General features: G+C 38.5%; 1 protein-coding gene across 2 annotated transcripts in view; it reads right to left on the bottom strand.

The window, feature by feature from the left end:
- Window positions 1-7,895: 7,895 nt before the first annotated feature.
- Window positions 7,896-13,276, bottom strand: part of LOC5574653 — an 81,368-nt gene continuing 75,987 nt past the window's right edge. The window contains exon 5 of one of the 2 annotated variants that reach the window (XM_021839005.1): window positions 7,896-11,449. In XM_021839005.1, the coding sequence (XP_021694697.1) occupies window positions 10,868-11,449 (582 nt within the window). In that variant the 3' untranslated portion in view covers window positions 7,896-10,867. The remainder of the gene's footprint in view (window positions 11,450-13,276) is intronic. The other variant, XM_001661519.2, reaches the window with a different exon arrangement.

Raw genomic sequence — 13,276 nt, 5'->3', positions numbered from 1 at the left:
CTCATCTGCACTTTTTATACGAGTGAGTACAGTGAGGCGAGGAATACTGATCTCATACAGTGAGATGACAATACTCAACTCGAATGAATTGAATCGACATGTATCTTATTCGACCCCATTCCAGTCAAGTTTTGTCACTTATGATCTGATATCCAGATGACTTCTCTCACTGCACTCATAAAAAAGCCCAGGTGGCTCATCTTGCGTAATTTGTTATATCATTGAAGTGAGATGAGACATCTTTGTCTCATACTCGCCTCGATTGAAGTGACTCGCCGTGTAAATCGAACGAAGACTAATCGTCTCATCCGAATCGAATTTTGTCACTTGAAACGAGACCAAGATTTATCACCTCAACCTTCTGGTAGCAGTGAGAAATTTTGGATTTACATAACAAGACTTTCGATGTACGAGATCTAGATTGTTCACTCTAATTCACTTGTGAATTTGTGGAATAACTTTAATTTGATTCAAATTTGGATCAGAAATTTCGGTCTCATAAAGTGAGTTGGGAAATAACATAATAAGGCAAACTCCAATGCAACAAATCTACGAGAAGAGTGAGGTAAGAAATCTCAATCTCCTATAACAACGTGATAACACTTGTCTCGAATGAGATGATCTCCCGTTTGATTTGCCCAGCGATTCACTTAATTCCTGTCTAGTATTGTCGCCCCGCATACGAGGCTATACGTCACGATCTCTGAGCTCATACCACACTGAGAAAAATCTACACGTCAAGGTCGTGTGTTTTACTTATAGATTTGCGCAATGAGGAAAACCACATGATTTGAGTATGGTAGCCATATGGATTTCATCATTGATTTCACGGTATAATAACATGTGTATCAACATTAGGTTGTCATGTGAAACAAACATGAATTTCCAAATATTAAATCATGAAAACCAACTGATTTGCTTATTGAATTCGAAATGTAGTAGCTTTAGATAGTCATGTGTGATAGAACATAAATGTCATGGGACTGAAAGAAGAAATTTAGTAGAAAAACTTTTACTCCCCAAAATATGGATCCGAGGCTCCTCTGCTTGTCGCAAGCTCTCTTGATTTTTTTTTAAACCCGTGAGCCAGCAACAAGCGGGGCGCCGCAAATCCATAATTTGGGAAGCCAAGGATAAGCATATTCCATTTTTTCGAAACTGAAAGCCAGGAAAATTTGTTAGTGGAATCCGATTTTTCTACTAAACTATACATTATAATCAATGTTTTCTTATAGAAAGGTTGAACTCTCGTATATCGGTCAACTTCACTAATAAAAGAAAAATCGAATTCACAAATTTTCATCTAACACTTTCAGCTTCAAAATTTACTTCTTCTCTTTGGAAGCATGATGATGACTGTCGTTTGACACGAGGTCCAACCGCAATTCAGTTCACTATGCATCCCATGGGTTGATCACAAACAATTTAGAAGCTTTGAACATGGAAATCGATAGCATTCCTCATGGATTTCATCATAACAATCTCATTGCGCAAATCAATGAATCTACCAACTTGAACATGATGATTATGACACAAGATAACCATAAGCAAAACACACTGAATCCGTGTTGGAGTGATGATCTATGCGTCCATAGGTTGACACATACGAATCTGAAGAGAAAGCTTCCGGAACTTATGTGGAAAAAATATGGAATCCCTGTTGACGGTTGATGAATCAATCCATGAAGCAATACACAGGAATTTAATGTGTAACACACACAAAGTTTGCAAGAAAATCATAGCAGATCGATGTGGACGTTCATGAATCGATCCATAATTTTAAACACACAGATCGAGCGTGTGGATTTTTATCAGTGCACTCTTAGAATGAGTCCAAAGGTTTGTAACTTGTCACTTGTAGGATAATTCCGATAAATCGATTCAATACACCTGAGATTTGATCTGATTTTGCGAGTTAAATAAGTTGATAAACCTCGAATTATTTAAATCACTTCTTTAGAATCGAATTTCCTTACTTGGTTTGTAAGCAGTTGCCTCACCTCTTCCACTCTTAGAATAAACCCAGTTATGTAAATCATAGTTGATAGATGAAATGGAGATGTCTCACCTCTCTTACTTATCTGCAGGCTTATTATGCGCGTCAGTTGAGCCGACACGAGTCGTTCTCACCTTGAGTGACGTGAGACGTCACTTGAAGTGAGCCCGATGTTTCTCACCTCAACTCACTCGTAGAATAAGGGTCTGAAATAAGCAGTGACAAATATTTGATTTACATAGCGAGACGAGTTGTTCCACTTCGAGGTACGAGGTATAAATTTTTTACTCTTCTTCACTTGTTGATTAGTGGAATAACTTAGAAAAACAAATTCGATTCAAATTTGAACTGAGGTGAGAAATCTCGGTCTCGTAAAGTGAGATAGGAAAATCTCCGCCTCCAAATGCAAACTCTAAATCAAACGGATGTGCTTTTTCTGCGATTGGAGTGAGTATAACAGCGTGAGAACACGCTGTTTGATTTTCTCAGCGATTCACTTCATTCCAATCGAGTATTGTCGCATCGCTTTACGAGACCATGATCTCTCACACCACTCCACTCTTCATCTGATATTTGAGCTTATTTCACGAGTGGAAAGAGGTGATAAACGTGAACTCGAATGAAATAACTCACAAATGGAATCACTTCTTTCGAATCGAAAAACACTCATTATTGTGGTTATTCTGCGCGGCGTGTGAGTCGAGACGAATCGCTCTCACCTCGAGTGGCGTGAGAAGATTAATGTTGATCAAATGGGAATGAGTCGAAAATTGTCATCTCATTCGACTCGTCTCATCTCACACGCTGCACAGAATAAGCACATTTGTTATAACGAGTTTTCTCACCTCATTCCACTCTTCGAATAAACCCAGCTATGTAAATCAAACCAAACGGAGAATCTCAAGGCTTGCTTATTCTGCGAGTTGAGTGAGATAATACGAGTCGAATGAGGTAAGTCGAACTGACGTATAAGTCGACTTGGTACAGAAGTCGCTCTCACCTCAAGTGACGTGAGACGAGTAATGTCAATCAAATGAAAGTGAGTCGACAATTGTCACCTCATTCGACTCGTCTCAGCTCACACAAGTGAGAACAAGTGAAGTGCCTCACTTCATTTCACTCCCAGCTATGTGAATCAAACTAAACGGAGAATCTCAAGGCTTATTTTGCGAGTTGAGTGAGGTGACACAAGTCGAATGAGGTAACGTAAGCTGACTTGGTACAAAAGTTTGTAAGCTTACTTTGATTAAAAGTGTATTAAGACTTTTTACGTGTCTAATATACGCAATGACAAATGTATGATTTACACAACGAGACGAGTTTCCCCACTTCGATTTACAAGAGCTAGATTTTTATTTTTTCTTTACTTGTGAATTTGAGGAATAACTTAATTTGATTAAAATTTGGACTTATTTAATTGATCGCAGTCTCATAAAGTGAAATGAGAAAATTATATCCGAATGCAAACTGTAAATCAAACAGGTGGGCTTTTTCTACGAGTTGAATGAGTATAACAGCGTGACAACACTTGACGTGAGTCAGGTGATTTCCTGTTTGATTTGCTCAGCGATTCACTTCATTCCACTTCATATTGTCGCCTCGTTATACGTGACCATGATCTCTCACCTCACTCCACTCTTAGAATTAGTTCAAAGGTTTTTCACTTGTCACTCGTAAGATTATTCCTATAAGTCAATTCAATTCACCTGACATTCGATCTTGCGAGTTGAATGAAGGAGATAAACCTCGACTCGAAAAAAGCGACTCACTAAGTAAATTAAATGGACTAACTTCTTTCAAATCGAAAGACACTCAGTATTGCAACGTCTGATTCGAGACGATTCGGTCTCACATCAATTGACGTGAGAAGACTAAAGTTAATCAATTGGGAGTGCGTCGACAATTGTCATCTCATTCGACCCGTCTCATCTCACACGCCGCACAGAATAAGCACATATGTGAAAACGAGATGTCTCACCTCATTCCACTCTTTGAATAAACCCAGCTATGTAAATCGAACCAAACGTAGAATTTCTGCGTTTGGTTTTATTTACGAACATCACCCACCTAATGCGAGCCGAGTTTCGTTACTTGTTAGATGAGATCGAGGTGTCTCATCTTACCCACTCATTTGGGCTTATTCTACAAGTGGAACGCAATGAGAGATCTCAATCTCGGATAGTGAGGTGAAGATACTCTTCTCGAAAAAATGTGCTTATTCTGCGCGGTGTGTAAGTCAAGACGAGTCGCTCTCACCGCGAGTGAAGTGGGAGCGAGTCGACAATTGTCTGCTCATTAGACTCGTCTCACCTGACGCGCCGCACAAAATAGGTAATAAAGTGAATCGTCCTGTAAATCAATCAAGTCGAGATTTGTCTCTTGTAAGGTGAGACTGAGATCCCTTAGCTTATTACACTCGTGAAAAAAAAGCCCAGGAGTCTCATCTTACATGACAAATAGTAGAGGTTGTTTCACGAATAGAGTAATATGAGATATCTCAATCTCAATCTCATGCTGTACTCGAAGTATGAAGTAACTCGTTGTATAAATCAAACGGAGACTCACCTCATCCGAATCGAGTTGAAGTGAGGACCCACTCCTAGTTGAAGTGAGGACCCACTCCTAGATTGAGGGTCTCAGTCTAGTATAAGCAGTAAGAAATGTTTGACTTACATGGCGAGAAGAATATTTTCACTTCGATATACGAAATCTATATTGTTCACTTTTCTTCACTTTAATTGGCTGCAAATTTGGACATATTTTAGGAGTACAGTGAGGTGAGAAATCTAGGTCTCATAAAGTGAGATGGGCAAATTACATCCGAATGCAAACTCTAAATCAATCGGGAGGGCTCATTCTGCAAGTGGAGTGAGGTAAGAAATCTCGGTCTCGTATAAAAACGTGATAACACTTGACTCGAATGTGGTGATCTCTCGTTTGATTTGCTAAGCGATTCACTTCATTCCAGTCGAGTATTGTCACCTCGCTGTACGAGATCACGATCTCTCATCTCACTCTACTCTTAGAATGTTTATCATTTGTCACCTGAGCGGTTCCACAGAAAATGACGACTTTTTTCCCAAATTTCATTTTTATATTTTTTGATTTGGATAAAATTTTGCACATGGTTTCTTTATGCCCAAAAATGCCTTTTTGCATCATCGGCTCGCCATTTTGACTCTAGCCTTACTTTTGAGAAGGGCCTAAGAAAAAAATCCTTAATAATTTTCAAAAAATTATAACTTAGAAACAGTTTGTCCGATCAGTTTGGTGCCTTCCGCAAAGTTTTAGGCTATTGTTTGGACTATCTGGAAAAAAATATACACTGTAAAAAATTTTTTTGTAATTTTTTATGTATCGAAAATAAAGCTTAAAAATCAATTTTCTCAAAAATCGTATTTTTGATTTTTCATTTTTTTATATGTTAAATTAGACAAAAAATGAAGTCTTTTGCACAGTGGGTCAAGATGGAGAAATCATGGACAAAAAAGTTATGATTTTTTGAAAATAGGTGAATTTTTGAAAATGGTCATAATAAACTTTTTAAATATTTTTAAACTCGATTTTCTGAAAGTACGCAAAATTTACAATAAAAAAGGTATACGGAAATATCAGGCTAACTTTTATCATTTTAAAGATACAGCGATTTTCATACAAAATTATGATATAATTTTCAATTTTCGGTCATTATAATATAACTTAGAAACGATTTGTCCGATCAGTTTGGAGTCTTCCGCAAAGTTTTAGGTTATTGTTGGGACTATCTGAAAAAAAAATATACACTGTAAAAAAAACGTTGTAATTTTTTATATATCGAAAATAAAGCTTAAAAATCAATTTTCTCAAAAATCGTATTTTTGATTTTTTTTATTTTTTATATGTTAAAGTAGACAAAAAATGAAGTATTTTGCACAGTGGATCAAGATGGAGAAATCATGGACCAAAAAGTTATGATTTTTTAAAAAGAGGTTGATTTTTCAATATGGTCTAAATAAAATTTTTGAATGCTTTTCGACACGATTTTATGAAAGTACGCAAAATTTTCAACAAAAAAGTCATATACCATATAAAATTTTGCTGATTGCTACCGAAACATTTGAAAAGTTTATTATTTATTATGACCATTTCATCCAAATCAAAAAATACAAAAGTAAACCGACATTCGAATTCAAAAGGAACCGCTCACCTGTAGGATAATTCCGATAAGTCGTTTTAATTCACTTAACATTATTTGATCTTATTTTGCGAAAGGAATGAGGTGATAAGCAAGCCTCGACGCGAATGAAACCACTCGCTATGTAAATCAAATGAACTCACTTATTTTGAAGCGAGTCTGCTCACTTAGTTTGTGAGAAGAAGTTGTCTCACCTAATTCCACTCTTAGAATAAAACCGGATGTGTAAATCGAACCAAACGGAGAATCTTATTCTGGGCTTATTCTGCGAATTGGGTGAAGTGTATATAAGTTGTAATATAAGTTGTCAAGCTTCCATTTGAATCGAATTAGTTGTCTCACACCACTTGATGTGAAAGCGACTAGTCTCGCAGAATAATCATAAGTGAGTTTGTTCTACAAGTGAAGTGAGTTGAGAAATCTCAGTCTCATATCGTAAGGTGACAATACTCAACTCGAATGAAGTGACTCTCCGTTTGGTTTACACAGCGAGTCACTTCATTCGAATCGAGTAGTCAAGATTATTCTGCGATATGCGACGAATCGAATGAGGTGACAATTGTCGACTCACTCCTGTTTGATTCCGTTTGCTCATTCTACGAGATGAGGTGAGAGATCTCGGTATCGTATAGCGAGCTGACAATACTCGACTCGAATGAGGTGAGTGCACATTTGATTTATTTGGAGACTCACTTCAAGTCGAGTATTGTCAGCTCGCTATACGATACCGAGATCTCTCACCTCACTACACTCGTAGAATAAATCCAACTAGTCGTCTCTCGTCACTCGAGGTGAAAACTACTCATCTAGACTCACGCGACGCGCAGAAATGTGAGGTTAAAGATGTCGGCCTCGTATAGCGAGATAACAAAACTCGGCTCGAAAGATTTACACGGTGAATCACTTCAAACGAGTCGAGTATTCGTGCTTATTTTGCGTGGCATGTGAGTGGAGACGAGTCGCTCTCACCTCGAGTGACGTGAGACGACTAATGTTGATCAAATGAGAGCGAGTCGACAATAGGCCTATTCACATGACGTTCCAAAACAGCTGATCGGGAAGCTCTTTGACAGTTCTTCTATGAAAATGACAGCCTCGCGTATGCACCGGTCCTCCACCGATGTAAACAAATGCATAGACGGACCTGTCACATGAAAAGGCCTATTGTCACCTCATTCGACTCGTCTCACCTCACACGCCGCGCAGAATAAGCACAATTGTCATCTCGCTATACGAGGCCGAGATATCTCATCTCACTTGTCTCACTCGTAGAATAAGCGCAGAGGACAGAACCAAAGTACTAACTCCCGCTATTCCTACGATAAAACGTGGGAAATTTCCGTTCAGCGTAGTGAGACGTGTGAAGTTCGAGTAAATCAATCGGACCCATCTCATTTTTCATTAAGAATAGTACAGTGGAAATGAATAAATAGAAAAAAAAACACAAAACAGTGACTCGAGTCTGGTGGAATCGATTCGAAATGAGGAGTTAGGCAAATAGGTTCCTTACTTTAAAGCGCCAAGGTACGAATCAAAACCTCATCTGCAGAATAAACCAAACATAACGACTTCTCATTCCTAATGCTTGTGTAAATTGGTTGGCAGGGCGGGCAGGAGGGCGATTCTACGTTACTATTTTGTTGTAATTTTTGTGTTTCGTTAGTTTTCGGCTAGAAGCTCTTATCTTTTTGCGGTTATGAACAGCTGTTTGTGTTAATGTTTGTCGTGTTTAATTTATGCTTTTTTTCAGAATATGAGTTTTGAGGTTGATTTGCTTCACCCAAAGTGGAAGTTTGCGCTTGTTTTTTTTTCTGGATTTGTAAATCGTTTTCCTGTTTTACTAAGGGTTTTATCCTATTTAAGCCCGGTTTAGGTTTTGTATGCAGCGGTATTGTATACAGTTCGGCTAGTTTTGCGTTTTTTTGTTTTGTTTTTTTTTTTTTGGTAATGCTTTCTTTTATTGGGATGTTCGACTTATCAGTTGATTGCTATTCCCATTTTGAGTAATTATGAATCTTATGGAAATGATGTAATGTCGATTCTTGATTTTGTTCGAGAAATACTGTAGATAACAGAAAATATGGAATATGACAGTGTCAGTTTAAACAGTGTATCAATCATCTATGTTCGACCATTTTACATACTAGGGTTTGAGAAAAATAAAACTCGCACATAATATGTGTAATTTATCTGCTCAGGTAAGCTTCCCAGTAAAGCTGTTCTAGTTCTGTCACTACAAAATGAAAAATAATCTCATCCAATGTTCATGTATAGTGTTATTGAAAGGTGCACGCAGTATTGTAACGATGATTTGAACTGAGCTGAGGACACAAGTACGGTTATACTCAAATTCAATCCTCTACGTCCTCGAAGCCTGGGCACGAAATAGAAACTGATAGTCTACACTAACTGCTGTGCCGAAGTAGAGATCTACTTTGATGTCCTGAATTTTTGAGGTCTTTCAGCTTCGTTCAAATGTTTACCATAGTACTGCCTTCACCTTTCACATCCATCCGATAAAACGCTTCTATCCTTATCTCTTTAAATTTTGTCTAGTGATGATAAGCAAACGACTTTCAAAAGCACCAAGTGCTTGTTTCGTACCCGCACTGAACTTCTGGTCTTATAAGCGTTTTTTATGGGTGTGAATCTTCTTCGATTGGCTCCATTTTTCTCGTGTCTCTGTTCTCTGCTAAATCTTCCGGTATTTGTGCAACGTGGCCAGCCCAGCACGTTGTTTGCCGCCTCAAAGACGATGAAAAAGAAAATGCATTGGAACCTTATATTCATGACATCTTTAAAGAAGGATTTGTCTTACAGTAAAGAATTGGTCTGATCTAGGATAACACAGCCGTGAATCGCAAGTCAGTCCCATCTGTAAAAAGTAGGCACTGAGAAAATGGGCTGTGAAGTTCCCAAACTCGTTTTCCATACAAATATTCAAAAAAAACCAGAGGATTGAAACATGTTCAAATCTGTATAAAACTGTCACAATCTGGTTATAACTACGATATAGTTCCGGGAAAAATATAAAGTTAATCGAGACACACTTCGTTTTTGTGTTAGCGAAAATATGTAGTGGGACTGATATGCGGTTACTTTTCATTATGGGACAATTTGACTTGCTGTTTTTTTCCTAATTTTTCCAAACCAATGCAGCTTATCTCATCAATGCAGCTGAAAAAGCATTGGAAAATGTGTTGAAAACTGAACTCAACTCAATTTTGACGAAATGCAGATGAGACTGGACTGACTTACGATTCACGCAGAACAGTTCTAGGCTGAATATGAAATTGTGATCGCTTGGGAGTGCTCAAACCCCATAAGAAGTTGTTGTTTTCTAGATTGTGCCTATCACCCGGTGCAGACAAATGGCTACTTTCTTTCCGTCAAGCTCCAATGATATCTTATACATGCTGCTTTATTTCTTTTGCGTTGTTGAATGGCGATTGTAACTTCCCTCAAAATGGTTTATATCGTCTGCTGTAGAAAGCAGCAGGTTTTTCCTTCGTTGTCTTGCTCTCAGCACCGTTCAGATGTTCATCGAAATGCCACTTCCACCTTTCAATTCAAAGTACAGTCGAAGCTCGTTATTACGACAGCTTTTATAGCGACAAACAGGCTTGATAATGCTCCTCAACATCACTAGAGTTAGGTGAAATACTCTAGAGCAGTGTGCTGCCTTTGCTTCTTTGCGAGGGAGAAGCTTGTGCAAAACCTTCAGAAAACTTTCTATAGGGATGCCCGGAGGAGCTCCGGAAAGTATTTCAAAGAAATCTCTGTAGACGACACTAGAAGAATTCTTGAAGTTTTCCCTCGAGGAATCTGAAAAAGAATTCCTTGGGAATAATTGCGAAAAAGTCTATAAATTAGGGCTGATAGCGTCTGAGTGTCTTTAAAATAGGAACTTTAGAAATCTCCTCTCTCAAAACTTTTTACCTTTTTTCCTTATTCCACATGCAGTCAAATCTGATGCAAAATTCGACAGACTCTATAGAAACTTTTAGAGACTATTACGGGACTATTCAACTGATTCTTCAAGAATTTTTACTCAGATTCTTCGAGAAAAAAGCTTATAGATAAGATAATTCCAAAATTTCTCCAAAAAAATCGGATTTTTTTACATTTTTCTGGAGACATACCTGAAAAAATCTTTGAAGACTTCCTTGGGAAATATTCAAAAGTATTACTGAATAAATTTCTAAAAAAATCTTAGGAGGAATCTCTGAAGCATATCCTGAAGGTATCCTCAAGTATATCCTTGAATTTCATAAAGGCATCTCTGGAGCAGTTTTTGTTGGATTTTGAAGATGTTCTAAACGGGAGTCCGGATAAAATCCTGGAGAACTAACAACCTGATAATGAATAACGTACTCATCGTACAAATCTTACGTCAAATTTGTAGAAGTGTAGAACTTTTTCATGAATCAGATAGCAAAACATTTATTGTATTGTCGCTAACAACCAATCATTATGTTACCAATTACAACACCAACAATTTAATCTGACACTGCCGAAAGAAAATTTGCCAGGAAACTGAATCAAAACTTATACAATGAATGAACATAAGTATGTTATCTATAACCCGAACCGTGCTCCGCTCTCCGTTATACATGAATAGATAGATATAGAACTATTCCTCGCGAATTGCAACGAAAACCTATCGATCACCTACCGTCCCGTGAGCTAACCCGTCATTAGTCGATCATCACACTACAGGTAGGTCCTCCGCCGCCACCGTCTCCACTGCCGCCTTTCAACCCCGTCGCGTCCATCTCCTTCTGCGGGGCCAAATCGTACCGCGCGTAGAACAACAGATATGGCGTTATCACGTGCCTCCGGTTCGGCGACAGAAGCTCCTCGAACTCAGCCTGGGACATGATTTTGATCTTATCATCGTCGCACATGTGCCACAGCTGCTGACTTAGACTCTGCTCGAACGCGGCCAGCGTTGTGGGCGATCCGGGCCCGGCCCCCGAACCCGTCGACAGCCCATTCGCCATCGAGTTGATGTAGTTCATGTGACTTTCGACCGACGCGTTGACCCCACCGCCGCCGTCCAGGAGGAACTGTGCCCCGTTGGCGGTGGCGTCCAAAGAAGACGAATTAAAACTACTGCCATTACTACTACCGCTACCGTACAAACTAAGATGACTATTTTTCGGATGAATTCCGCAACAATTGAGACCGGCGCACGGGATCCGGCTGGCCAGGGCACCGGTTGGAGTCCCGTTGCTGTTGGGGCTATTGCTTCCCGAGTGCGAACCACCGAATGAGGCCTGTGAAGAGGGAAAGATGAGATATAGTTAGTTACGTAAGATCAAATCGTTATGTTATTATGTATGAAAAATAATCGTAATAGGGCAAAATAATTCTTTAATTTTGCATACATAATTAGATCAGAAAGACGTATTTGGAATATTACGTTACCAAAGACAATAATAATAATAACTTAGACTATTGCTGCCTATCTACGATCAACGGTAACATTCTTTACTATAAAGTAGATATTGAACATCCAATTTGGATCCCATTTTGGCTGTGTGTACCACGATAATGCCCCATTTCACCCCATATGACTGAAAATACGTAAAAGCAGAAATTTTCCATTAATTTTGCTTGCGCTCGCCTATCCTTTATTGTAACTCATTAAAAATAGGCTGGGGAAGTCCTCTATGGCCTTTCAGTTTGATTTTAGCAAAAACGAATAATGATACAGGTCGGACTCGATTATCCGGAGACTCGATTATCCGGGGACTCGATTATCCGGGATTCGATTATCCGGAATTTTAGACTCGATTATCCGGAATTTGTTTTTTGATGTTCTTGTTTTTCAATTTTTAAGCATAAATCTGAGATAATTTGGTATTGCAACATACAATATGAATGGTTTTGCAGTTTTGAACGTATTAAGGAAATGGAGGGCTTGAAAAAGTGTTTTTTTCACCCGTCTGCTATGACGTCATGTTCTTGAAGCCAAGATGTTAAACGTCAAATTGCCAAAACGAAAGCAAAGAATGAAAACAAGAAGAAAAACAACAATAAACAAAATTTGTATTCTTGACTCTGTTCTGCGTAGTTCTTGTGGTTGGTTCCCTGATCTAAGATCTAAAGAATAACCATGAAGTGTTTTGTGTCCTTATGTGAAAGTGATTTCCACGGCCAACTAGAAGAAGTAGCATTTTCGGTGCACAGATTCCCGAAGAACTTGGATCGTCGATTAGCATGGCTTCAAGCTATTTCCAATGCCGAGAACAGAGTGATAAATGTTGACGCTATTAATTTTACCTCTGTTCGTATTTGCTCAAATCATTTTCTGGAAAGTGCATTTTATTATAATCATGGCCGGAAAATGCTAACGAAAACAGCCGTACCATCTGTATTCAACAACCGTCTCAATTCAGGGTAAATATTTGTTTGAACAAGAGTGATCTGTTTGAAATAATAATCATGAAACATTTTAAACAGATTTGTAAGCAGTAATCCAGATTCAAGTCAGTTGAGTATCGTTCATGACTCTGGTCTCGGTGAAACCAATGAATTTTCACTCCTGATTGAATCTGTACCGACTGAGAATACCTTATTTCATCTACCTACCGGAACCGTGGTTTACAAGGGAGCAATCTCTTCTCTGAACCCATCTGTACCTGTGGTTGAATCCGCACCGATTGATAACGGTCTATTTAATCTACCTACCGGAAACGAATGTAACGAAGCAGCTATCTCTACTCCGGAGGAGTATGTACCTAACGAAAAGCGTCGAAGGTATTTTTCACCCATGGTTCATAAAGATTATGATTTCTCAGCCTGCAATTTCAATAAACTTCACAGATCTGATAGTTTGCAGACTTATTATCAGACGCAAAGCACCAATGACACAGGATTCAACGATAATATTGTACCCAAATTCCCTGCGGATCAACTTGTTCTTCGTGAAAATAATTCAAATGCCAAAGGACGCCGAAGGTATTATTTGTATATTATTATGCTAGATTGCCGAATAGAAAGATTTTCTTAATTATTTAGAACAATTCGATATGCCGGAGATATCAAGGATGATATAACTGCGGAAGAAGCCTTAATAGCTGTGCCCAAGCTTAAGAAAC

This window comes from Aedes aegypti, chromosome 1, assembly GCF_002204515.2.
Source record: "Aedes aegypti strain LVP_AGWG chromosome 1, AaegL5.0 Primary Assembly, whole genome shotgun sequence".
NCBI classification, from domain to species: Eukaryota; Metazoa; Arthropoda; class Insecta; order Diptera; family Culicidae; genus Aedes; species Aedes aegypti.
Note: the sequence above shows the minus strand (reverse complement) of the source record. Positions and strands in the feature narration are given on the sequence as shown.